This window comes from Drosophila rhopaloa, unplaced genomic scaffold (assembly GCF_018152115.1).
Source record: "Drosophila rhopaloa isolate 14029-0021.01 unplaced genomic scaffold, ASM1815211v1 contig_2, whole genome shotgun sequence".
NCBI classification, from domain to species: domain Eukaryota; kingdom Metazoa; phylum Arthropoda; class Insecta; order Diptera; family Drosophilidae; genus Drosophila; species Drosophila rhopaloa.
Window position 1 is genome coordinate 20,503,995 of NW_025335083.1, and position 25,670 is coordinate 20,529,664.

At 44.4% G+C, this 25,670-nt stretch overlaps 7 protein-coding genes across 10 annotated transcripts; 2 read left to right on the forward strand and 5 right to left on the reverse strand.

The window, feature by feature from the left end:
* Positions 1–175: 175 nt before the first annotated feature.
* On the reverse strand, positions 176–1,508 carry LOC108048552. The gene has a single exon (XM_017129294.2). It carries the CDS (start codon positions 1,417–1,419, stop codon positions 283–285), a length of 1,137 nt encoding a protein of 378 aa, XP_016984783.1. The 5' UTR covers positions 1,420–1,508; the 3' UTR covers positions 176–282.
* A 1,311-nt stretch (positions 1,509–2,819) lies between these two features.
* On the reverse strand, positions 2,820–6,831 carry LOC108048564 (ethanolaminephosphotransferase 1). The gene is made up of 5 exons (XM_017129315.2): positions 6,435–6,831; positions 6,066–6,134; positions 5,351–5,973; positions 5,113–5,293; positions 2,820–4,064 (listed from the first exon to the last, which is right to left on the reverse strand). The coding sequence occupies exons 1-5, from the start codon at positions 6,510–6,512 to the stop codon at positions 3,735–3,737; spliced, it is 1,281 nt and encodes a 426-aa protein (XP_016984804.1). The 5' UTR covers positions 6,513–6,831; the 3' UTR covers positions 2,820–3,734.
* On the reverse strand, positions 4,177–4,846 carry LOC108048565. The gene has a single exon (XM_017129316.2). The coding sequence runs from the start codon at positions 4,673–4,675 to the stop codon at positions 4,232–4,234; it is 444 nt and encodes a 147-aa protein (XP_016984805.1). The 5' UTR covers positions 4,676–4,846; the 3' UTR covers positions 4,177–4,231.
* A 592-nt stretch (positions 6,832–7,423) lies between the features above and the next one.
* On the reverse strand, positions 7,424–15,238 carry LOC108048550 (centrosomal protein of 104 kDa). 2 transcript variants are annotated; one of them, XM_044459383.1, is made up of 8 exons: positions 15,005–15,238; positions 12,789–12,956; positions 11,342–12,434; positions 9,810–9,924; positions 8,431–9,449; positions 8,106–8,251; positions 7,946–8,047; positions 7,424–7,882 (listed from the first exon to the last, which is right to left on the reverse strand). In XM_044459383.1, the coding sequence occupies exons 1-8, from the start codon at positions 15,042–15,044 to the stop codon at positions 7,740–7,742; spliced, it is 2,826 nt and encodes a 941-aa protein (XP_044315318.1). In that variant the 5' UTR covers positions 15,045–15,238; the 3' UTR covers positions 7,424–7,739. The 2 variants fall into 2 exon arrangements, with proteins under 2 accessions (XP_044315318.1, XP_044315317.1); XM_044459382.1 differs by having other exon boundaries at positions 9,810–9,948.
* Positions 11,265–14,562, forward strand: LOC108042259. Of its 2 annotated transcripts, XM_044459384.1 has the most exons (5): positions 11,265–11,280; positions 12,757–12,868; positions 13,417–13,747; positions 13,869–14,061; positions 14,129–14,562. In XM_044459384.1, the coding sequence occupies exons 3-5, from the start codon at positions 13,583–13,585 to the stop codon at positions 14,455–14,457; spliced, it is 687 nt and encodes a 228-aa protein (XP_044315319.1). In that variant the 5' UTR covers positions 11,265–11,280; positions 12,757–12,868; positions 13,417–13,582; the 3' UTR covers positions 14,458–14,562. The 2 variants fall into 2 exon arrangements, with proteins under 2 accessions (XP_044315319.1, XP_016975939.2); XM_017120450.2 differs by lacking the exons at positions 11,265–11,280; positions 12,757–12,868 and adding an exon at positions 12,904–13,008.
* Positions 15,239–15,250: 12 nt separating the features above from the next.
* LOC108042258 (dolichol-phosphate mannosyltransferase subunit 1) lies at positions 15,251–16,175 on the forward strand. The gene is made up of 3 exons (XM_017120449.2): positions 15,251–15,418; positions 15,476–15,686; positions 15,750–16,175. The coding sequence occupies exons 1-3, from the start codon at positions 15,315–15,317 to the stop codon at positions 16,158–16,160; spliced, it is 726 nt and encodes a 241-aa protein (XP_016975938.1). The 5' UTR covers positions 15,251–15,314; the 3' UTR covers positions 16,161–16,175.
* A 3-nt stretch (positions 16,176–16,178) lies between these two features.
* LOC108042255 lies at positions 16,179–23,704 on the reverse strand. Of its 2 annotated transcripts, none has more exons than XM_017120446.2 (10): positions 23,371–23,704; positions 21,854–21,974; positions 21,587–21,792; positions 19,798–21,064; positions 19,313–19,418; positions 18,440–19,254; positions 17,514–18,249; positions 17,202–17,392; positions 16,668–17,143; positions 16,179–16,612 (listed from the first exon to the last, which is right to left on the reverse strand). In XM_017120446.2, exons 2-10 carry the CDS (start codon positions 21,922–21,924, stop codon positions 16,392–16,394), a joined length of 4,089 nt encoding a protein of 1,362 aa, XP_016975935.2. In that variant the 5' UTR covers positions 21,925–21,974; positions 23,371–23,704; the 3' UTR covers positions 16,179–16,391. The 2 variants fall into 2 exon arrangements, with proteins under 2 accessions (XP_016975935.2, XP_016975936.2); XM_017120447.2 differs by lacking the exon at positions 23,371–23,704 and adding an exon at positions 22,381–23,356.
* Positions 23,705–25,670: the final 1,966 nt, after the last annotated feature.

The window sequence follows — 25,670 nt, forward strand, 5'->3', positions numbered from 1 at the left end:
GGTAATGATATGTGAGCTTAACACTTAAATGGTATTAAATAATAAAGTGATTACAACTTTCGTTATGAGTAATGTAAGATTCAGATTAATAGTTATCCAAATCCCATTATTAATGATTACGATTTAAAAATTAAGATCATATTCCAATTTTTCTTGATATTTTTCTCAGTAGCGATTAAGTTTTTGTATTTATTGGTAAGACGTTTTCGTCGACTTAATTCTAGAGTGTGCAAAGTATGAAACTAACATTTAGGCTGGCAGTCTGGCGGTTCTCACTCCTCCTCAGTAGCCCTCGATCTGGCGACAGGCTCCGTAGCTGTCCCGCCGCTCTCCGCGGGCACAGCGGGCCAATCCGTCCCGGAGGAGGGTCCGGGACTCGGCCAGGTCGTCATCGGCCAACAGGTCGAAGCTAACGATCTCCGGCTCCAGCGCTTGTGCCCTGGTGGGCTCCTCGTCCAGCTGCCAAGAGCGAGATTGGTCTGAGAAGTAGGTGGGGGCATCTATTGGGGGATAGAGACCATTGGCTCCGCCTCCAAGATCGCTGCGGTAAATGGGAGCACTGATGGAGCGCGGACTTGCAAAGTCACCGCCAGTCAGACGATTGGTATCCAGGTAGCTATCGCCCCTCAGGGATCGGGAACTGCGAAAGTATTGCGATCCCGGATGGTTGTAGCTCTCGAGGAGATTAGAGCCACTGCTGCTGCTAGCGGAAACAGGGGGCAGGGCCTGAATCAGCTCCGGTTCCGCCTCCAAATGATAGGGTTTAATCAGCTGCGGCATGGGTATCAATTGCGGAGGCAGCACGTCCACCTGCTGGCGCTGCAGACGTTGTGCCTGCTCGGGATCGCTGGCCGAGATGTCCACATGATAGGGCGAGCGTCCCTCAATGAATTCAGGCAGGGCCACCGCTGGCGAGGATTGATGATGGTGGTGCTGTTGCTGCTGCAACTTCTGGAGCTGGCTCTTCTGGTAGAAGGACTTCAGGGAGTTGCTCCTCAACGGATTCTTACGCTTGAGGGCTCCTGGGCCCTTAGTGTTTCCGCGGCCCAACAGCTCCAGTAGGCTGATTCCCTCCTGCGGTCCGGGCGGGATCAGCAGGATCATAAAGTTCTCGAGATCCGCACGTATGTTATACTGCCCTTCCTGTCGCTGATCGTAGGTTACAGTCCGCCGACGCAAAGCATCATCATCTCCGGTGGAGGAGACTAGAGGAGGTTGAAGTAAAATGGGTTGGCCACTGGATCCACTGGATTCAATTGCCTGGGGCGGAGCCATGGCCGGGAAGTGTTCCTCCTTAATGATCTGGGTCAGCTCCGAAGTAGAAGCTGGTGGGGAAGATAGCTCCGTTGTGGAACTCAAGGGATTGGCCAAAGTGGCTGCCAATAGGAGCGCTAATAGCGTAAAAGTCTTCCAGGCCATCTCTCTTGGTCGATCTTAGTTCTTCAGGTCAGGTTGCTCCGCTCGGCGTTCTTAACTCGCGCGCTTCTGCCTCGCAACTGATTCCCAGTCCGACGGGAGAGATCCGATGTCAGCGCAGGCGCAACTTTCATATTCTGGCGCTGGCGTCGTCGGTACACTGAGCAAAATATATTGAATTACAAAAGCGATTCTCTAATTTATTTAATTAGATGAGAAAAATATATTTCAAGATTATTTCAGAACAACTGTAGTACATTTCTCATCAACTTCAAAGATTGAAAAGAAAACAACAATTGTGGTTTGAAAAAATAACTTTTGGAATTAAATAAATATTAGAAAAACAAAGAGAACTATATCTGGTTGAAATTCGTAAAAGTTTTAAGTTGTATATTTTTATTCTTATCAGTTTGCTTAGAAACAAATAGAGATGGCTACATTAAAACCTGATCAAAAATATAAAATATATAGTTGGCGAAGTCTCATAAGGACGTCTTTTGATTTAAGGACCTGAAATGACTATCATTACACACACTTTTTTCTGAGTGTAACTCCTCTGCTGCTGCGGCTTTCTTCTCTCTTCTTGATGCTCGATTCTCGTTCTGGTTTTGCTTTTATTTATGCCACTTACTTTCTGACCGTCTCTTTTTGTTCGGCCGTGCCCATTTCGACGGCGTGACTTGGTAGCCGGTGACCATCTCCGTTTATTGATATTGCCCAGCCGTTAGGCGGGGTGTGGCGGCGGAGGGGGAGGAGCTGTCACCGCGGTTCCCATCGTCCGGCACAGTGGAGCTCGTCGCCGATTTTCACGCCAATTAGCTAATGAGGAAGCGTTTTGTTCCCCCATTGACTAGGCTAACAGCCACATCACGTACGCATCACAGTCCGCTGTCACCTGAGCAAACGATATCAATCCGATCATGAGGGTTCTATTAAATTGATTTATGCCTTCGCCAAACATAGGTGCAGCATTTATGTACTCACAGGTGCGGTCATAAATAAAGTTCTACAGATTCTGACCATAAGATTGGGCGATTGAAAGCCGAAATACTAGAAAATGTATGATTATGGATATAGAAGTTAATATTCGTTCAAAAATATTTGTAAACCCTGACCAAGTGACCTTGAAATGGTCTTAAGAACCTTAGGAACTTTAAGATAACATCTTTAAAATATATTAATAAACCTTTCAGATACATAGATTATTGAGGTGGCTAACATTGAACAAATCAAGTTGGAAAGTAAATTCTTTTTATTTAATCTGATTTTAAAATTTAAGTGTGACTAAGGACTTTAAACTGTCATTAAGGCCTACAAATTAATCTTTGAGCAGGCAAAATGCTTAGTTGTGATCTGGAATCTCGATAAAAGGGGTCAGCGGATAGTCATAAATCAAATGGCGATCTCATCTCAAAACTCGGTTTGAGCATTTCAAAATATTTTGTTTTATTTGTATACTGTCTTGTCTTTTACACTGTCTTGTCTTTTACGTGTGTTTCAGGCGGGTACATTAATTGGTTTCATACAAAATAAAGCGTGCAGTGGCGCTATGGACGACGTCACATTACAGTTGAATGACATTGGGATTTACTTTAAAAATAATGGATTTGTTTATGTGTTTAGGTAATTAGAGGTCTTTGCGGTTATTTTAGTTTAAAACGTTGCTGCAGTGTTTGTGTATTTGCTTTTGTGGAGCATTACGAAGTAATACAATGTAAATAAATTAAGCATAGAGCATGGAAATTATTCGATTATGTCTAGACGAATATAAAACATTAAAATATTGGTTGATATTTTAAGGTCAGCGGAAGCGAGCGTTGTTTATAAAAGTGTTTTTAAGGATTTTGCGTAACGATTTCAATACAATTAAAAAGCTAAAGGTTATAATAAGTTGTAAACTGTTCTGTTCTTGCATTATTGTGTTTATGGACTGGAACTTGTCTGGCCGCTACTATAACCTAACAACTAATACTAATTTTATAACTTAGCAGCAGATCAGATCACTTGTCTTGCTTACTTGTATAATTGATCGACTATGGGTCATTAGAGTTTGAATTCAAAAACGTCAAGTTGGTATTAAACCGTAGAGTTTAAAAATTATCATTGGAAGAGAGCATTACATGAATAGTCATTGGGGAGAAGCCGGAACAAGCTCCAACATAACTGTAGCACTAGGATAAAGTCCATTTTTAAGTATATTCTAACTAAGAAAAATTATACATAATCTCACAAGAATTGTTTAACTAAACAGCCTCCATGATGCCCAGAAAACTTGGACATTAACTCGCAGATAAATAAAAGCCGCGTAATTCAATGCCCTAATCCTTTTTCTTCAACGGCTCCTCGTGTTGTCTCTCTGACTGGGTGATCTCCTCTGAAAGCAGAACCTTCCCTTTGGACAGGTCCTCCTCAGGCACCCGTTTGTGGACAGTGAAGCAGACCCGGTTAAAGTGCTGGCACATCTGGTTCACGACGCTGGCTCCGTACTGCCAGTGACTCAATGTAGTCACCAGCAGGAGCATGTACAGCAAGGGCCTCTCCAGCAGCGGCAGCCATAGGCTGACTAGGAAGGACATGACAAACATGGGCGTCTGCCAGTGCCACGCCTCGCATCTCGTCACGGACATTTGGGAGACAATCAGCCGGCACTGCAATAGAAATTTTAAAGTATTAATAAAAGTGGGTCATTAATTTTAAAACCCATTTAAATATTTTTATGTAACTATTTTTGTTATCGAATCGAAATTATATTTAATGGAAGCTGACTTAAATTTGTAACACGTTGGAATCTTAAAGGGTTGAACTGCAAAATGGTCTAAGTTGGTTTAAGTTTGTTTCTCAAAATTTGCTCAATCATTGGATCGTTTTCGTGGGGGAAGACGAAAGTTCCTCGGTCTTTTTTCAAATAGCGATAAGCCCTATCCGAATACCAGCCGTAGATCTGGTTGACCGTCATCGGCTGCGGCGTTCCATGCTTCATGTCGTACTTATGCTCAATTCCCTCGTCGTGGCTAGCTATTTTTTGCTCATTCTGCAGCGACTCCGGATCAAGCTTCTCACGTATGCGCCGTACCTCCGGACTCATACAGTTGAAATAGGGCCAGTCGTGACGGGCGTAGAATTTCAGGGATAACGGACGCTCATATTCCGGGGCCGTTGTGTATATTGTATCCTTTAGTGAATCGCGACCGCCTTCATTCAGCTTTTCCAATTCAAGATCCTTGGCACAGCGCCGACCACCACAACAAAAGGGTGGCATTTCGAACTGTTTTTCCCCGTGTGCGTTTTATCACAGTCAAATGACTCATTAAATGTTGTTTGTGGCTGTTTGGCAGTAAACTCCGTGCCAAGGGGACAGAAAAAGCGGTAGACACACCCGCCTCTTATCTAGATTGTGTGTGATTCAACCTACACGCGACACGATTTGATAATTGGAGTGGAACAGCACGGTGACTGATTACATTTTTTAGCAATACAATAAACAATTTTAAAACTTCCAGTAGAATTAAAAAATTGTAAATGGCAATTTATCTAATAATATACTCCAAATGAGTAAGAGAGAAATACAACTTTATCAATATCAAATGCTATTGTTCTTAAAAAGTAAAGTCATCAAATATGAGGTCATATAAGTTATTTTTATACCGATGAAGCTTAGTATGTATATCACCCATAAAATAATTTTTAAGGACTTACGCTGACATTGGAGAAGATGGTGCCGCTCAGCATAAATATGGCACGCGGATCCTTTTCCATGATGTCGTTTGGTGAAGCATATGGCCAGACCAGCAGGATAACGAAGTAGGTGAGGAAGGGCCACATGGGCCTAATGGCCTCCCAAAAGGACAGCATGCGTCCCGTGCGATGCGCATAGGAACTGCAAATAGAAGAAGTTAAAAATGGTGTTCTAACCAAATTTGAAAGCAAGACCTACTTGTACACATTAATGATGACTAGGGGAAGATTAGCCATGGCACTGACATGCAGCACAGCCTCCATAACATTGCCCAAAGGCAAGGTGCCGTAGGATCCCAGCGGCAGCTCAAACTTCCAGCGTTCAAAGCCCATCCACCAGGTGACTAGGTACATGGCTGTGCTGCCCCACATGCTAAGGTCATAGCCCCAGGGCAGGTACAATATACCTGTATTGTACTTTTCCCAGTGGGAAACGAAGAAGTTGAAGTAGACCGTCAGACAGACGTAGTACATCCTCATGGGTCGCACCGAGTACACCCGGCTCCTGCCGAAAATACTGTACAGACACGTTGGAATCAGCATAGCCGTGTACGAATCCAATCCGTGGTCGAAGAGCTCCCCCAGTGGGCCCGATAATCCGATCCTTCGCGCCTGCTTGCCATCAATTCCGTCCAGCGTGTAGGCCAAGAAGATGTTGACTCCTGTGCAGAACCAGACCCATGGGGGAATGGGCGTGGTGCCCTCCTCCCCGGAACTGGCCTCAAAGTTCCAGTCGTAGTATGACAGCAGCACCAGGTTCATGGCGCCGAACAGGAAGCCCAGGAAGGTCATCAGGTTGGGCGCAAACCAGCGCGGGAAGAACTACAGTGGGTGGGTTGTTGGTTGGGTTGATTAGTGGTTTGCCCTCTTATGAGTATTGATTTTTGCATGATATAATTCTGCGGAGCACTTACCTTGACTAGCCAATTCCAAAAGGGATGCATCACATACTGACTCAGGGGGGAAGTGTCGATGGCGCTGTACTGTAAGTAAGAAACTCTGATTAAAAAACCAATTCCGCGGTTGTAAGTATAGAAATTTCTTATTAAACTGATGAGTTTCAGTTTAACGACTATTTCAATGGCTTTAGCTTTCTTTTCTTGCTTTATTTTGCTTTGTCTGGGTTCCGCTGGCTTTCTATAAAAAGAATTTTAATTAAAAACAAGTACGGGGGCACCGAGAACTGGTTTTGATGTTGGTTTCTGGGAATTAAGAAGGTCACCCCCTCTTGAAGGAAAGTACAGCCGCCCCCGTAAATCCTTATTTCAGATCCTTTTGCGCACCTTGTAATTGTCGAATCCATTAATGTGGTCCCGCGTCAGATATTGATGGTCCATCAACCGTCTGAATAGCTTCTGCATTTTATTATAGCTTTAGTGCGGCTACGAGTAGAAATTGGGTTTTCAAGTATTTTAATCTAAACGGAAAAACACGCGATGGGAGGCGGGGGTTTTTGATAAAAGCAACGCCTGAACGCTTCCGAACGTTTATTAACTGGATGGCCAAATCAAAACATGATGACTGAATGTTAACCGAACTCGACGCGAAAATGCTGGGCACGACTTTCAGCTATTGCTGGCGTTTATTTTTATTGCGAAAACTATTTCTTTTCTGCCGCTGCTGTTGCCGCCGCTGCTGCCGGCTGTTTTTTTCACGCTCTCACACGCACACCGACCAACACTGACGCACTTGACTGGGGATGTTTTGCAACACTGAAGTCGCACAGTTGTGCGCACTAAAATAGTACTGGCGCAAATTATAACATTCGAAAAATCCACTTATCGTAGTTCTCACAAATTCAAAATTTTCCGTTAAAAAATGTTTGCTTTGTTGAATCATTAAACTTTCACTTTCTTATTTGATGTGCAAAAAATATCTTTATAACGATTAGTGAGTTCATATATTTTAAAACGAATTTAACTAAGCACCGTGTGCATTGAAAAAACGGAGTTTCTATACAAATATATGACAATAAATACTATTTTGGGAAAACCAGACATTTTTTTTTGATATTTATCTTTATTGCTGAGATATATCTTTTACAAGTAAATGAAAAAAAGACTTCTAAAAATTTGAGCTGCAGTTTTTCTATTCCCATGACCGCATTTGTTCATACATATAACCATTATTTTGTAATCAATCGTGCAATTGTGTTGCATATGCCTTATATGCAAAGCAATTAAAAATTTATTAACGAATGTGGGTTTCGCATGTAAATGCAGTGAAAATATTGGAGCTTCCCCTCCAAATAATGTTACTTAAGTAATGACAATTAAAATTGATGTTTAAAACTGTATGGATGGGCTTTATTTATTGTAAGGACGTTTCAAAAATTCGAGTTACTGTTAACAAATCACATTGCTTACAAAAAATACAAAAATTAGCATTATAAATAAATCTAACTAATTGACTTAACAAAATGTTTTTAAATGAAATGTGGAGAGTGTGAACAAATTGGTTTAATTAACTTAACGGCTATGGCTACTGCGGATGTAATTAGTTAGCTCCTTTCAGTACGCCTCCTGACTAGTATAGTTGCCCTAATAAATTCGCTACGCATGCCAATAGATCGGTTAATTTTAAGGTGCCTAATTTGACTTTTTGAGATTCTTTTTGCGTATATTTCCAGGACATCCGCCAGCGCTGAGTAGGTGTAACTTCCAGCCCCCATCTTGGGGCAGGTGCACATCGTCATGACACAGAGGACATCGAGCAGCTCCCGTTTTCAGTTCTGAAAAGGAGAGAATAATAAAATTAGTGCCCATATAGAGTAGATCTTAGTTTTGAGGCGTACCCCGACAATAGTCTTCCATTTGGTGCAGCTCATACAGCTGCTTGTGCACCGATTCAGTGCAGCGGGCACAGACCACATAGCTCTCCTTGGCATCGCATTCAGCTGTGGAATATCAATCATATTTATTATATTGTATCATATAGGTATCCCTTGAACTTACTAGTCAGATGGTAGTTGAGGGCGGCTACCTCAAGCACTTGACTGCATTGTGGGCACTTGGTGAGAAAAGGACAGGCCTTCCAGTAGTGTCGGTCCAACTGGCTAGCGTCACTGCCAACACACGACCAGTTGCAGAAGGGGCATCGTCTAAAAAAATTTACAAATAATTATAGCACATAAAAAAACTTTTCAAACTTATCAAAAACTATTAAAATATATTTAAATAAATATAATAAAGACCCAAGAAAAATAGAAGTTGTAGCTTATATTAATAAAAAATTGGATGAAATTGGAAAGTTGTGTCATTGTCAACTTTTACTACTCACATCTTAGGTGAGTTATCTTCAGTGGACTCCGAGTTGGAAGCGGACCCCTTGCGCGAGTTTGAAACGGATAGCATAGAGCGCTTCAACTGCTCATTGTACTGCTGTTTTCCATTGCAGCTCGCGAATCCATTGCTAGAGCTGGCCACTGGGCCCAGACCATGTCCACTTCGGCTGTTCATCATCAGCCGAGAAGCATCTGAGCTAGTTGATGCCTTGTCCGCAGGGGGTGTGGCCGCATCACCCGAACTGTGACCCCCGGCGTATTTGTTGGCCTCCAGCAGCTCCTGCTTACGGTCCAAGTCCAATTTGTCGAACTCGGTGAAGAGTTGGCGGTACAGGAGATTACGACGAGTGATGTCATCATCCGGAGGCAATTGTTTGCGCACCAGTCGAGGATTAACCTTGTACACGAGCACCAGGATGCGTTCGGCCACCTTTCGCACAGGCTCCGCCGGATGATGGATGCCGGAGCAGCCGCACTCGGAGAGTGCCCTACACGTTAGCCCACTGTGCTTATCTGTGCTGATGCCCTGTGTGTGCACCAGTTGCTCCAGCATCTGAAGGCGACTCATGGCCAGTCGCTGGTGGGTTCCAGATCCAACGCTTCGCGATAGTGCCGGTGCGACCAGATGCTGCTCCGCCACCTCCGGACAGGCGGCGATGCTGAGGATGGTGTGCTGGGCCAGAGTGTGCAGTCGAGCCGATGGATCTCCGGACTTGGCCAGCAATTCGGGCAGCAGGCGGTCCACACAACGAGCCACCTCGTTGGGCGAAACGCGTCCCGGTACGTATTCCAGGAACAGCATGCGCACCGTCTCCGTGGCCTGGCCGAATACGGAGTAAACAGCGTCCCTCACTGCGCGATGGAGGAGCAGGGCTGCGCTGCGGGCTACTTTGTTGGGACTGGCGGCGTGCTCGTTGCCCGTAATCTCCACCAGGTCATGTTCCTTTAGGAAGTTGCGCAGACGCAATAAACCATCCTCTCGATCCTGAAACTGACGTGAGTAGAATTGCTCCACCTGGTGAATGAATGAATAAATTACTAAAAAAAACCACTTAAAAGTTTTATAAAATATTTATTTAGAACTAGAAATAACACTATACTCAAGAATCGTGGGTTTTTGGTAATGCTTGCTATGTTACTACTAATGAAATTGTGGTTTTATTGTATCTCCTTAAAATTGTGAAACGAATAACAACAGTAGCCTAAGCTAATTGATGATCTGAAGAATTCTTGGTTTGATTTGTACATATTTATTATAGAGAGTTCCGAGTTTATTCATCTAAGTGTGTGAACTTTTTACAATAATTTATTGAAGCACAGACTTGGAAGAGTCCCCCTTTTTAGTTTCATTTATGACATTTATAACAGGACTCACCAACTCACTGCCGAAAACCAGGATGGGTAGGGCTGCCTGGCGGCGTTCGCGGTCGTTCAAACGCGAACGTCCCCGGTTTGGATCCGCTTCTAGTATCGCGTTGCCTTGGCACTCCCTTAAAAATTCATTAGTATTTGAACTGTGAGCGGTTTATGTTTTGTGGTATCGGAATGGCAACGTTTACGGATGCGGTTACAATATATATATAGGAGTAGAAAAGTAAGTACAATTAAAGGTAAATCAACAGGAAATTATTTCTTGCTTCGGCTCACCGAAGCTTTAGGTACCCTTTCAGACAAATATACCCATAATAATTTAATTGAAATTCAAATTTAGTATTTTTATCTTTAAGCCATCTTAAGCTTGTTTTGAGTAAAATTGGAAACTATAATTGAAACTAAGCTGGGAACATTTCAAGAAACAAAAACCAAGATATTAATCAATATTAGTTTGAAAAAAATAAAAAAGAAAAGTTATGGGCTTAGAAGTGCAGGTTTTAGGTCACTTTTCTGCATAGCCATTTTTAGAAAATTTTAGAATGACGAAAAATCGACCCCAAAAAACAAAACAAGTTAAAACGCAGTTTTTCAGAGAATTATACCACAATCATTTAGAAGTATGCCACTTTGAAATCGGATGTCTGCAAGAAAAGTTATGGGATTAGAAGTGCAGGTCTTAGGTCACTTTTCTGCATAGCCATTTTTCGAAAATTTGGAAAGGGGTAACACCATTAAAATGACGAAAAAACGACCCCAAAAAACAAACCAAGTTGAAAACGCAGTTTTTTAGAGAATCTAACCACAATCATTTAGAAGTATGCCACTTTGAAATCGGATGTCTGCAAGAAAAGTTATGGGATTAGAAGTGCAGGTTTTTGGTCACTTTTCTGCATAGCCATTTTTCAAAAATTTGGAAAGGGGTAACACCATTAAAATGACAAAAAAGCGACCCCAAAAAACAAAACAAGTTGAAAACGCAGTTTTTCAGAGAATTATACCACAATCATTTAGAAGTAAGCCACTTTGAAATCGGATGTCTGCAAGAAAAGTTATGGGCTTAGAAGTGCAGGTTTTAGGTCACTTTTCTGCATAGCCATTTTTCGAAAATTTGGAAAGGGGTAACACCATTAAATGACGAAAAATCGACCCCAAAAAAAAAACCAAGTTGAAAACGCAGTTTTTTAAAGAATTGAACCAGAATCATTTTAAGAATGCCATTTTGCTAGAAATTTCCAAAATGGAAGTGTCCACCAAGTTCTATGCAAATAGTCAGCCTCCAAAATGATATTAAAAATATTCTCTTCTGTGCAGATCTAAGAAATAATTTTAAATTTTAAAACAACGAACGGTTACGGTTGATCTTTCGATTGACTACTGGTCGTTAGTGTTGACAAACATTCAAACTAAGACTACGTCATGCAACACTGTAATTGACAGCTGTATAAACAAAGAATAATTTCTATTCCAAATTGGTAAACCTATTTCGTAGACAACTAGACAACGATTACGCCTCACTCTACACTTGGTACTCACTGTCGAAGCGTGGGAATGGCCCGCTCCTCGTAGTCCTCGTAGGAGTTGCGGGGAACGCTCTTGTTTCGCCTGCGCAGCGATCCCTGTCTACTGGACATGGGTGAACTGTGCCTGGAAGGCAGACGCGGCGACTGGGGCAGCTCATCATGGGACTTGCGCCAGCCGCCCAGAGTAGGGGTGGGCGTGGCCTGGAGGGAGGCGGGCGCAGGTGCGGGAGCAGGAGTTGCCACCACACCATCATTACCAGGCTGTCCCTGAGAGCCATCTGTGGAGGACTTGTCATCCAAACTGAGACTCGTCAGGCTCTTGGGACTGAAGGTGGCTTCCGCGAGGGCCTGGGCCACGTCCTGAAGACTCGGAGCGGCGGGTAGACTGGGTTTACCGCCCGCATAGATCTCACAGCTCTGGTCATTGGAGCCAATAGCCACGCCCTGCGGTTCCAGCAGCTGTTGCACCTGCAATTGGCGCAGCACTGCCGCCCTGTACATCTCGATCTGCTCCTTGCGCAGCCTCGCCGTGGTGAAGTCCTCCTGCTGGACAGCCTGCCGTTTGGCCAGAGCATAACGTCCCAAACGCTCGCCGGCGCTCCTCAGAGCCGTCATGCAGAGCTTCAGTTTGCGGGCGTACTCGAACCGCTCGGCGTTCACGGCCAAAACCTTGCGCTGCTCCAACTCCCGGATGGACTGCACAATGGACTCTTCGACGTACATTGAGAACAGCAGGTCATCGCAGATGGAGGCCAGGGCCAGTTCCCCGGTGGCCGTGTCCAGCGGTGGGGCATCACTGTTGCCCAGGTGGTCTTCTCCATTGCCATTATTTGGCCCAACTTCCAGATCCTCGCCCAGGACGTTCACAGCCAACAGGGAGATCTGACCCGTGCCATTGTAGTCGTTGCCCTGTACGCCAATCAGTCGCAACTTAAGGTGGGTGCCCCGCCGGGGACACACGGTGACGCTCTGTAGCTCCCGCGACTTGTAGTTGGTATTCGCATTGTCCGCCAAGGCAACGAAGCCCAGGAAGTCAAAGTATTGCGAGGATGGAGTGCTCGGCAGGGATTTGGGTGAGTAGTGCAGCCAGAGCTCCACTTTCTCAGCTATAGAAAAAATGAGAAAATATTACTTGAGATTATTAAGATCACATAAGATACTATATAACGTAGTGTATATACTATATACTTTATTAACGTGTTAGACAATAACCTTTTTAAAACTATTAATATTAACTATTATAATAACTTCTATGAATTTCAATACAAGCGTAGTTTAAACCAATAGCTTTAACCAGATGTTTTGAGATACTTGAAACAAATATCCACCTCGAATTATTTAAGACAAACATTTTTCAATAGTTAAAACGCATATACTAGTGTTATTATCTTTCTATACATTTTTTCAGCACATTCCATTTTATTCTAGATACAACTGTAATTGGCAGGGGATTTACTTACGTATAAGATACTGGTGGGCAAGGAGTTGGATTCGATAAATCTTGGCCGGCTGCTGGAAACGGAGGATAATGTCATGTGAGGTGAGTCCGCCATCCGGAGCACTCCGCCAGCCATGAACAGTGGGTCCGTGATTGTTAAGCTCGCTGGCCGGAAAGTTCACGTCTTCGTCTGGAAGGCACAAAAAGTGATCAAGTCATCATTACTAGCCCCGACTTATGAGGTAATAGAGCAGGGGACAAAAGTTCTCTTATCAGGTCTCTTTTTTCGCATATTCAGCCAAAATTTTACCAGTGGTTAAGATAACATTCTCTTTTTTCCTTCTCTTTCGCACTTTAAGCTCTTTAATAACTGCGGTCAAAACTAAAGCATTTTATAGTCTTAGAAAATGTAAAATAACTAAACAATTTTGTAAGAGAAAATTATAATTCTATTGAAAACTTAATAGGAAAAGTGTTTGAGTTTCCAAAAAACTTTTATTCCAAAATTCTACAAATATCAAATGTAGTTTTAAATCATTTCCAAGTCGAGGCTTTTGATTAACTAATAAGAAGTTAGGTGGATCTGTTATTTTGGACACAGCTGTACAACCATATCTCACTTGTTGTTCTCTCTTTTTCTCTATCTCCAGGTTCCACGTTCTCTGTGCTGTATTTAAGCGCTGCCGAGCAACATGCTAGTTTAGTCGAGTTGCTCGTGCCGTGCTCTGCATCTGATGTAGTAAAATTGACGGCGGCATCTAATAGTATAAATAACTGACTTGAGGTCTCTTAACAAATTGAAAGAAAACAACGAAAATGCCGGAAGGTTACACGGGAGCAACTGCCTGGGTGCAAATCCAAAGCATACTGAACAGCATAAACCACATGCTGATCTTTCTGGTGGCCGCCTTCTTTTTTGTCCTGGCCCGCAGTCTGGATTTTAAGGATACGGCCATGCATATGTTCATGACTGGCACTGGTGTGAGTACATTGTGATAAGAAGTCGACACTATAATCAATGGTGTTAGATTGACCTGGATAACAGGCATGCAAGTTATCTTATCTAAGGGTTGAATTATAAGGCTTTCCCTGCTCTCGACAGTTCCACGTCCTAATCGCCCAGGCCATGATGTCGCACTCAAAGGTGAATCCGCTCACCCGCTGGCTGTCGCACCGCAACAAGGCGCGTTTCCACGCCATCCTGCAAATTGTAGGTGGTACCATGGTCCTGTTGGGCTCACTCGGCAAATTCTCCAACAAGGATATCCACTTTAACACCTGGCACGGCCGAGTAGGTGAGTGTATAATTGAGTTATCAGGATCCTATACTTCTAGTTAACTAATAAAAATGACATTTTGTAGGTGGAGCAGCTGCTTTTGGCTGTGCGGCTAGCATTGTGGGCGGTTTTGTCAACTATTTCCAGCCCAAGTTCGCCCTGAAGGTGATGCCTCCTTCGGAGTTGCGTTTCCGCCATAATCTATTTGGTTTGCTCACCTTCAGCCTGGGCATGGGTGCCATCTACCTGGGTTACTATTCCAAGTTCTTCACCAAGTTTGTGGACAATGACTTTATTCCCGGCATGATGGCAATCACCGCGCTGGTTTATGTTCTCACCATCATTGCACCAGTGTCATCGCTCCTGACTAAACTTAAATATAGGTCCAAGAGGAAGGCGGAGCAGGCACAGTAAGCAATTCTGGAGAGGATGAGGCTGAGGCCAGTAAGGCTAACCGGAATTTGTCAGGTCCTAGCACAAAAATAAAGAGCTTGGCGCCTAGCCAAATTTAAACTTCTGGCCGCCACTCTAATTGCATATGCAGACGCAGAAAGAGCCGACAACCGGCAATCTGTCAATATTATAATGAAATATTATACTCATTATAATATGGTTTTAGCCCGTGGTAAATTGGCCGAGACTATGGAAAATTGATTTAGCAGCTCACAGTATTTAAATTGAATATTGTCAACAGATTAGCTGCAGCGACACTCCATTTTAAATTCCAACGTCCTGGCGCACTAGGCGTATGCGTGTTATATCGATTTCTCAAGTGCAGTGGATTTTGAAAGGAGTAAAGGTAAAAAAAAAATGCTGACTTCAGCCAATTCCAGCCGGAGCTAACACTATAATCTAAAACGTAAAGAAAACATAAAATAAAGAAAACAAATAAGCAAACTATAGAAAGCAAATAAAGTCTATTTGCTGTTTTGCGTTTAAAAATTCCCCAACAATTGTTTACCTGAGGCGAATACTACGTTGAAAGGTATTTTCTTGGCCATGTTGACGACGTCAAAAGCGCACAACTATGCCTAAATCTCTGGCCAACCCGCACATAAAGACCACAATTTGTTTTAAGCGGCCGTTCGCGAACTAAACTGGCACAAAATTACAGGAAATTCCTCTACAAAATCGCAGATTCCGCGTTGCCAACTAGCCGAAAGCTATCGATAATAATTTCGATTCCTCAACAGCTGTTTGTAATTTTACACTTTTCAACACTGCTCTAATTGGCACTAGAACTATTTACACGGTCCAAAAGAAAATTAGCCATGCCAACAAATGCCCATAAATACAGTATACTGCTGCCCACCTACAATGAGAAGGACAATTTACCCATTATAATATGGCTAATTGTGAAATACATGAAGGCTAGGTGAGCAGGGGTCTCTTTAAGGCGTAAAAACAGGCATTTAAAGTTATCCTATTACAGCGGCTTGGAGTACGAGGTGATTGTTATTGATGACGGCAGTCCGGATGGAACGTTGGACGTAGCTAAGGATCTGCAAAAGATTTACGGCGAGGACAGGATTGTTCTAAGGCCTCGGGGCTCCAAACTGGGACTGGGCACGGCATACATACATGGCATCAAACATGCTACTGGGGACTTCATAATTATCATTGATGCGGATCTGAGTCACCATGTGAGCAAAGATAACAGAAGTTGATAAATTGGCTTAAAGTAATGTGTATTTATTCCGCAACAGCCCAAATTTATACCGGAATTCATCAAGCTGCAGGAAGAGGGAGACTACGATATTGTATCTGGCACTCGGTACGCCGGGAATGGAGGCGTTTTTGGTTGGGACTTCAAGCGCAAGCTTATCTCGCGCGGTGCCAATTTTCTATCCCAGGTGCTTCTGCGTCCTGATGCTAGTGATCTGACCGGCTCCTTCCGACTCTACAAGAAGGACGTTCTGGAGAAATGTATCGCCAGTTGCGTGTCCAAGGGCTATGTCTTTCAAATGGAGATGTTGGTGCGGGCCAGACAGCACGGTTACACCATCGCCGAGGTGCCCATCACCTTCGTGGATCGCATTTACGGCACCTCAAAGCTCGGCGGCACCGAGATCATCCAGTTTGCCAAGAACCTGCTGTATCTGTTCGCAACCACATAAAGAACACCCATCATCAACTGAGTAGATTTTTAAATTTTTAATTTTCTTTGGATTTCCTTTGCTTTGTACATTTGGTAAGATTTGTTCAAAGAATTTTACATACATCTAATGAATTATGCATGAGAAATTTGTTTGCCATATTTATAATAATTCAGAGTTCTGCTTTTCTTGGGCTGTCCCCCTGGTAGATTTCATTTATAATTTGAATAATGATAGCTAGCGTTAATTGATTTAATTACTCAAGTCGAAAACTTTGTGCTGGTTGTCCGGATTGCCGTACAGAGTGCCGCAATCATCGTCCAGGGCGTCGCCCGAGCCTCCGCCGTAGTTCTTTAAGGCCAGGGTCAGCAGGGAGTTGCGATCCTTGAGGGCCAGCACCACAAAGGCTCCGTTGGGCAAGATCTCACAAGTGCTAACCTGCGCCGGCGGCTTGAACACGGCCAAGGATTTGGCTGCAATAAATAATTGTATAAATCTTTTGGACCAGAAGAAGGCTCTGGGACTTACCCGAATTTAACTCCCACATGCGGACGGCCGAGTCACGTCCCTCCTTGTCGTAGGAGAGCAGCACCTTGCCCAGCGGATCCAGCTTCAAGAATGTCACCGGAGCATTGTGGCCGATGAGGGTGCTCTTGCAGTTACCCGTGACCAGGTCCCAGATCAGAATTTTGGCATCCTCCAAGCCGGCGATGACGCAGGCGTTCACCTGGGAAATGGCCAGGGAGACGCTGTTGCAGGTGGGCTTCCACTTCTTGAACAGAGTACCACTTTGCAGGTCGTACACCACAATGAAGTTGGGCGTCGTCGGCTCGTTCAGCTCCTTGGCCACCACGCAAACGTAGGAGCCCTCGTGGGTGATTGCCGACAGGGAGGTGATGAAGTCGTGGTGGGGAATTCGGAGGTCATAGAGAAGCTTGCGCTGCGAAAGGTGCCAAACGAGAAGCGGGAAAGGCTTTTGGGTCTCATCGCCGCATACCAAGATTCTAAAAGTCAAATAAGAACTAAGAAACTCCTTTAATTGGCAATTATTCAACTAGTTACCTTCCGTCTCCTGAGACCAAAAGGGAGTTGAGGAAGCGGTCTTCGCCTGCCTTGAAAGTGGTAACGCAGTCGCCCGACTCTAGATTCATCAAATTCACATACATCCGGTTCCGGGACAGACAGACCAAGTGGTTCTGGTCGTGGAGACCAAAGTACGGCATCTTCTGGTTCATTACACCTTTGAGAGTGACCTGGAATCCGGAGGAAAATGTATGTATATTGGAAGTATAATTAGGGACTCAAAGTTATAGTTAATAGTTATAATAATATGTAAAGTCATTATCTTTATTTTCCAATTTAACTGTCACTCACCTTGAACTTTCCCTCGTCCAGATTGATAACCCTAATCTCGCGACGGCACAGAACAGCCGCCTCATAGTTGCCCACAGGACACATCGCCGTCGGCTGCTGGATGCCCTGCAGCTCACGGATGCGGCAGCAGTTCTTCACATCCCAGATGCAAATCTCAGCTCGCTCCGTGCACATGGATGCCACATAGCAGCCGGATTGGGGCAGATTCATCAGGACGTCGTAGCCCTTCACTGGAATCGAGGTTGGAGTATCGTCCTCCGAGGGCTTCTCCTGCTCCTGATTGCCGTTCTCCGCATCCAGATCAGCGTTCAGAATCTCGAGGAAGGCAAACTCCAGCTCGTTGGTGTACTCCCACCACGAGCGTATCTTCTCGTCGTCCTTGAGCTCCGGCGACACCCTGAATCGCGTCTTCAGATAGTACTTCATCAGCGTGTAGAACTGCTGGCCGTCGTAGCTCAGCTCGTGGAGATACTGCTCGATAAATTGCTTTAGGAAATGGATGTGCACGTAGTCGGTGGAGCAATCGTCGCCGCCGGACTTGGCCAGCCACTCCGCCTGCAGGATGTCATGAAGCAGGTGCTCGGGTCCCGTGGCATGCACCTTGTTGGCGATCCACTGCAGGTCCGTAAAGTAAAAGCAATTGAAGAGTATGTCGATCTTGTGCGGCGCCGGCTTGTCCTCGATTACGGCACAGAAGTGATGATAAGGCAGTTTTAAGTACTTTTGGTAATTGTAGCTATCGGAGAGAAAAAAATTTTAAATGGTGTGTATTATTTTTGTATGCTAATCTAGTTTTTAAATATTAATATCTTTAATCATTGGTTGGTTTTTTGAATTGAAAAGGGCTTTAATAGCTAACTATGGTTTTACTGTTTTAACGAAATTATTTCTAATGAATTTTTTAAATGCAAGCGATGGATACTCACGTGTTGGCACCCTGGCTACTCTTGAACTCGCTGTCCTGCCGGTCGAAGTAGTCCCGCAGCGCTTCATGTACCAGCCACTGTTTCTGCGCATACCTCGCCAGGACCGCGCGTCCAAAGCTCCTGTCCGCTATCCTAATATTCTTAAGACCTAAGAGCATTGGTCCCATCAGCCAGCAGAACTTGGACCAGACCTTGAAGGCGACCTGCGCCTCCAGCTGGGTCATTTTCTGGAACACGCCCAGGCAGTCGCTCTCCCGGATGCCCCACGGCGACAGGCGGACGATCAGCAGCAGCAGTTCCACCTGATCGGCGGCGAACTTGGACTCCAGGACCTGCAGAATCCGGCCAGAGATGTCCCCGATCTCACCGATCGGCTGGGCCACATGTCCCAGCCAGGCGAGCCACCACAAGGACTTGGCATGGTAGGGTGTCTTGCCGTGCAGCGTCTTCCATTCGTCCGGCAGTTTGAGTGCCCCATTGGCCGCGTAGAAGTCACCACCGCCGGAACTGAGGATGTCGTGCCACTGGCGCTCCGTGAATTGACGCAACCGCAGGAAGCACCGCTGTGGTATGCCCAATTGCGCCAGCGCGGCGAGCATATCAAAGGAGTCCCCAGCCTCCGTCCCGTCCACGTCCTCGCCCTCATCCGCCAGCTCGCTGATGGTGAGGATCAGTTTGGCGCTGCCCAGCTGCTGGGGAAGCCAATCGAGCAGTTCATCGCGCTGCAGTTCGTCCACGCCGTCGATGATCAGCACAAAGAAGCGTTGTTGCCGGTCCAGGATCTCGCGAATCACACGGGCATAGGCCTCAAGAGTCTGATTTTAGGAAAGGACATTATCAGTGTGCATTTTTGATAAACACTGGTCTCCTTACGTGAGGCACTTGACATTGATGACCTGTCTCCAGGACCGACATCTGGTTGGCCATTGAACCCAGCAACGAGGTGAGATCCGAAGACCGGGCACTGAGATTGGCATATCTGAAAAAGTAAGAGAAAGATTGAAAATAATTATAGCATTAACAATTCGAAAGTGTCGGGGAATTGAGCATAAACAATTGGTGTCTCAAATCCGACCCCCTCTAAAATTACACGATGAAATTTGCGACAAAAATATTAACAACATCAATGGAAATATCGTAAACAATTATCAATTTGTTTACACTTCGTTTTCAATTATGTTTATTTGATATTGAGCTATCGGCTCATATTATTTTTCAGACTAAAAAAAGGAGAGACACATAAATTTATTTGTTTTTATTTAAATGCAGAATTTTATATGATTAAATTTACAAACTCTGAACTGTATGGCCCATACCATTCGAGGTTTGACCCCAACCCTAAGTATTGTTAGACATACCTCAGTATGAGCTGGGCATCCGGCTTCCAGCGGTGCACGTTCTCCATGATTTTGGAGACCAGGACACTCTTTCCGCTACCCCGGGCGCCGGAAACGACCAGCGGTTGGGCGGTGCTGTCCCGGATGTAGCGCTTTACGTCGTTCATTATGTCGAAGTTGGCCGAGTTCTGGGCCAGCAGCTTCGAGTAGTGGCCCACCAGGCGCAGCTCCTCGAGCAGCACCCGGTCCACGCCCAGCGTGTTGTAGGGAATGCTGCTCTTCTGCTGGTGCTCCTCAAAGATCCCGGCCAGAGCCTTGTCCAGCAGGTTCTCGATCACCGCCGATAACTCCTCGTCCAGGATGCTCATCGTGGGCAGCAGCCGGATGAGATTCTTTTCGCTCAACTGGCTTTTTAGCCCGGAATAGACATGACTGATCCTCCGCTGGACCTCCAGCTCCAACTGGCTGGCATTCTCCGTCGGCCGCGCCATCTGGCTGCCCATCTGGATCCAGATGCAACGCTTGGCCAGCTCCTGGCTTATTAGCACCGTGTTGTTGATCTCCTGCTCCACCACGGTGGTCAGATACGAGTCCTTGACGTCGTCGGAGAACAGGCGCAACAGGACTGCCAGCAGCTCGTTCAGCTCGCCGTTCGCCTGGCCGGAGTACGGGTCCACCTGTTGGGCATGGAGGCGGTGGCACATCGGCTGGTACGAGTTGTCAATGGTGTACCACTTCTCTAGGAGCAGGCGCTCCGCTTCGCTGGCTGTGCCCAGCACCGAGGTGAAGTCCTGGCTCTCGATGGTCAGCGGCAGCATCGGAGTGCCCAGGGTGGCGCCCAGGAAGAGCACCGGCACCACATACGCTCCGGCCGAGTGGCGCGTGATCTCGCACAGGCAGTTGGCCGCCTCCTCGTGACCGCCCTGCGCCTCCAGCGGCGTCTGTGTCCAGCGCTTCACCTCCTGCAGGCGCGAGAAATCCTTCCGGGCATTGCCATTGCCCGGCTCCGTCTCCGGCTCGCTGTCGTGGACATCGGCGATGATGAAGTCGAAGCCGCGGCTTTGGCACTTGCTCTTGAAGTGTTTGTACAGGCTGTGGACGACGCGCTTGTGCTTCTTGTACTCGGTGCTGTTGTCGGCTAGGATATAGACCACTATCTTCTTGTCCCGCTCAATCTTCCGGCCGGGCGGCGGCTTGCCCTGCAGCACGCTCAGGTTTCCCGCTCCGGGATTGGCATTGGCCACGTCACTGGGCGCCTGCGCCCCCTGCGGTGTGGTACTGCTTGAATCTGTAAAAGAGACAAAAGCGATAAATCCCGCAGAAATCAAAACCTCACTTAAATCAATCGTTCTGTTTTTGGGTACCTATATAAATTTTGAATCAATCTTCAAGTTTGTAACTGCTTTAATGGTTAAAAAATATTCATAGCAAGTTTATATTTCTAAGCTAAAGAACTTGATTTAATGATATGCGGTACCCTCCATACATGATGAGAAATCAAAGCCCTACTTAAATCACTGAATCTATTTTTATTCTTTGTTAGATTTTCTAAACATTTTGTTTAGAAAGAAATCTTAGGCCTGAGCTGAATTCGATAACTTGAAAAATAATCAAAAATAGTATATGAAAAATTATACACCTCAAAAATCAATCACTAAATTTATAAGAGCCTCAATAAACTTTTCATAATATAAAAAGAAGTCGGACAAAGAAGATATTCCAAGAAAATTTTACAAAAAAAGTCGATGAAGATGAAGAAAAATTCTAGTACATCTAGATGTTAGAAATATTCAAGATATAGGTTACTTACCCTTGTCTGCTCCTCCGCTGGTCTTGCCGGGAACAGTCGGTGGCTGCTGCTTCTGGCCCTGCGGCTGGTTGCCATTGGCCTCCGGCAGTGGAGTCACCTCCGGCAGCGCCTCCACGGCTGCCAAAGGAGCGCGCTTCTCGTCGCCAGCATTGGAGTCGGTGGAGATCAGGGTGTTCTTGTGTTCCGCCTCCTGGTACGGAGGTGAGCTGTAATTGCAACCAAAATCAGTTTTCTTCAGAGATTGATTGCCATTAGCCAACCACTTACTCGTCTGACTTTTCGGAGGCACTGTCCTTGTCCTTCTTTTTCTTCTGGCCGGAACTGCACACGTTGCCCATTGCGGTCTTTCGATTCCCTACTCTTTAAATTACAATTGACTATTTATGTCCTGCAATGAATGGTAGTAATGGAATCATATTACAAACATTTAAAAGAAAGTAGAAAGCAGACAAAAAGGAACAAATTGATATGTTAATTATGTGCATCTATCTCATATAAAGTTAATAAGATCTTCAATTAATAACTAATAAAGGAAAATCACACGGGTTTCATTTACTTAATTTGCCTTAATTAGAATAATTTTAACTCTTTATAAATCTATTATAATCTTTATAATGGCCCCGATTTCACGCATTTAAAATCGAGGGCCAAAATATGTCGAAACTTTACCACTGTTTTAGAGTTTATAAAAAATAATGGGTTATAAAAAAAATAACTTCTATTGCTCGTAATCCTGGTCCTAAATCGTTCATTAATTCATATGTTAATAGGTGTTTTAGTAAGTTCTAAATTACCGTTTTGTAATTTGCAAGGAAAAAAGACAGTGAGAACATCACAGCTGTTGGAGGAAATCTCATACCCATATCGATTGAGGACCAATTAAGGTGTATAGAATTCAGACTTGAAGTCCTTTTATAAAGATGTTTTCCTTTTGCGATACAACAGAGCACTTAATTTTGTATAATTGTTCCGTAATCAGGGTTGTAAATAGTTTATAAACTGCCCATATATAGTTTTTCTCCACAACAGGTCAATGACAAAAACAAAGTGCTCGGGGACAGGACAACGAGCACGTCCTGCGTGCGAGCGAGATGGTGCGACTGGGGGGCAGAAAGAGAGGGGACAAACTGAGAGAAAAGCTCTCCGAAAAAGCGGACGAACGCATGCTCTCTGCGGGAACTTTTTATAGAGATTTTCTGCGTTGAATTGGCATTGGCGTTAATCAAGTGGTCGAGTGAACTGGCCCAAGTGGGTGGTGGGTGGTGGGTGGTAGGTGGTGGGTGGTGGTTGGATGGTCTTGGTCTGGGTCTCGTCTCGGATTTATTGCGGGCAATGCGCTTGGCTGGATTTTTGTGTACACGCTTGAAAATTGTTGACGCGCGAGCATATATTTCACCTATGGATGCTTAAGTCTATGCCTTTAGTTGGTTATTTATTGGATATCAAAATATTTTCGATCGCTCGACCCACAATACACACAGCATTTGTCTTTCGCTACCGATTTGAATTCTTTTGCGGGATGGGGAGAAAAACGCTAAAAATAAATCCCCCCTATATACACAGAATATATGTTTTTGAATCTGTTAGTTCGACATTTTGTCGCAGCGGAATTTCGAAATGGTTCAATATCAATTAATTTGTCAAAGACACCGTGAATCTGTAGATTTTCGCTCGCAATTCTCTATTCGCAGATGCCATTTGCAGCGCACTCATTGGATGCGGTGTGTATACATCGTTTAGTTGGTTATTTGATTTATTTTAATACACAAATTCCCGTCACTTACTTTTCTTTACGCGCTTTTCACATGCGCCCCCGAAAACCCGCCGCTCCCCGTAACCCCCGTAATCTGGCGAACCGAGTCTAAAACATTTTCCACCCACTGCACTTGCACTTTGCTCAATTAATTGCCTAATCAAAATGTTTGTTACACACACGCCGCGAAGACATTTCGTCCGAAAAGTGTATCTTTCGAGTGCGTTTTTCGTATTAGGTTTTTCGCCTTTTTCCGCTCGATTCTCTATCTTTTTTCCTTTTTTTTTTTGGATGGCAGTGCGCGCCTCGGCTAGTTTTTCCTTATCCCGCCGCTGTGCGTCGTCGTGTTGCTCGGCGCTCTGGGTTTTCACTGCTTCTGGTTCTGTTCTGAATCCGTTCCGTTGGAAAATCGGTCGCCAGCGAGTGCGTATAGCAGAAAGCTCCGGAGCTTTTCCGACCGTCCGCTCTCGAAGCTCCAAAAACGAGGGCTGCAGTCCGTTCGATTGGGTTAACCGCGATCTTTTAAGAGGTACGGTGGTTCCCGCAGGCCCCAAAGGACTAATATCCTTAATAAAAGAGTTCCAGGTTGGGCATTGGTAACATTATCAAAAGGTAGTGTTTTGAAATTGTCATACAGTATTGGTTTAAATAATAATAGTTCAATTAATTATATATACCAGAGGGTGTAAACTTAAAAAACACCCACAAATACAAATCAGCTAAACAGTTAAAAAAAATGTTTTAAAATTTTAAATATATTGCCTTGCATTTTTTAAAATCATATTTGGTAGAACTGTTGAAAAACTTTAATAACAATAAAATGACTGCTCAACATAATCCCGGGTGGCGTTCTACATCAGTTACAATTTGGTTGAAAAAGTTTTCTGTTATACCCTCGATTTTTTAACCTTTAACAGGGTTATTATACCCTTGCAGAGGGTATTATAATTTTGGTCAAAAGTGTGCAACGCAGTAAAGGAGACATCTCCGACCCTATAAAGTATATATATTCTTGATCAGGATCACCTCCTGAGTTGATATAGCCATGTCCGTCTGTCCGTCTGTCCGTCTGTCTGTTTCTACGCAAACTAGTCTCTCAGTTTTAAAGCTATCGAGTTGAAACTTTGCACACACCCTTCTTTCCTTTGCACGCAGTATATAAGTCGGAACGGCCGGGATCGGCCGACTATATCCTATAGCTGCCATATAACTGATTGATCGGAAATGCCATAACTCTGCTGTTTGTTAAGTTAGGAAGTTGGGACTTTCTGTGGGTTCTATATTTGGCCAATCAATCCGACGTACCAAATTTCATAAGGATCGGCCGACTATATCTTATAGCTGCCATATAACTGATTGATCGGAAATGCCATAACTTTGGTGTTTGTAAAGTTAGAAAGTTGGAATTTTCTATGGGTTTTATATTTGGCCAATCAATCCGACCTACCAAATTTCATAAGGATCGGCCGACTATATCTTATAGCTGCCATATAACTGATTGATCGGAAATGCCATAACTTTGGTGTTTGTAAAGTTAGAAAGTTGGAATTTTCTATGGGTTTTATATTTGGCCAATCAATCCGACCTACCAAATTTCATAAGGATCGGCCGACTATATCTTATAGCTGCCATATAACTGATTGATCGGAAATGCCATAACTTTGGTGTTTGTAAAGTTAGGAAGTTGGGATTTTCTATGGGTTTTATTTTTGCCCAATCAATTCGACATATTAAATTTCATAAGGATCGGCCGACTATATCCTATATCTGCCATATAACTGATTGATCGGAAATGAAATAACTTTGGTGTTTTTAAAGTTAGGAAGGTGGAGAATATAATTTGCAGAATATTCTGCAAGGGTATTTCAACTTCGGCTCCGCCCGAAGTTAGCTTTCCTTTCTTGTTATACCCTTGCAGAGGGTATTATAATTTTGGTCAAAAGTGTGCAACGCAGTGAAGGAGGCATCTCCGACCCTATAAAGTATATATATTCTTGATCAGGATCACCTCCTGAGTTGATATAGCCATGTCCGTCTGTCCGTCTGTCCGTCTGTCCGTCTGTCTGTCCGTCTGTCCGTCTGTCTGTTTCTACGCAAACTAGTCTCTCAGTTTTAAAGCTATCGAGTTGAAACTTTGCACACAGCCTTCTTTCCTTTGCACGCAGTATATAAGTCGGAACGGCCGGGATCGGTCGACTATATCCTATAGCTGCCATATAACTGATTGATCGGAAATGCCATAACTTTCGTGTTTATAAAGTTAGGAAGTTGGGATTTTCTATGGGCTTTATATTTGGCCAGTCAATCCAACCTACCAAATTTCATAAGGAT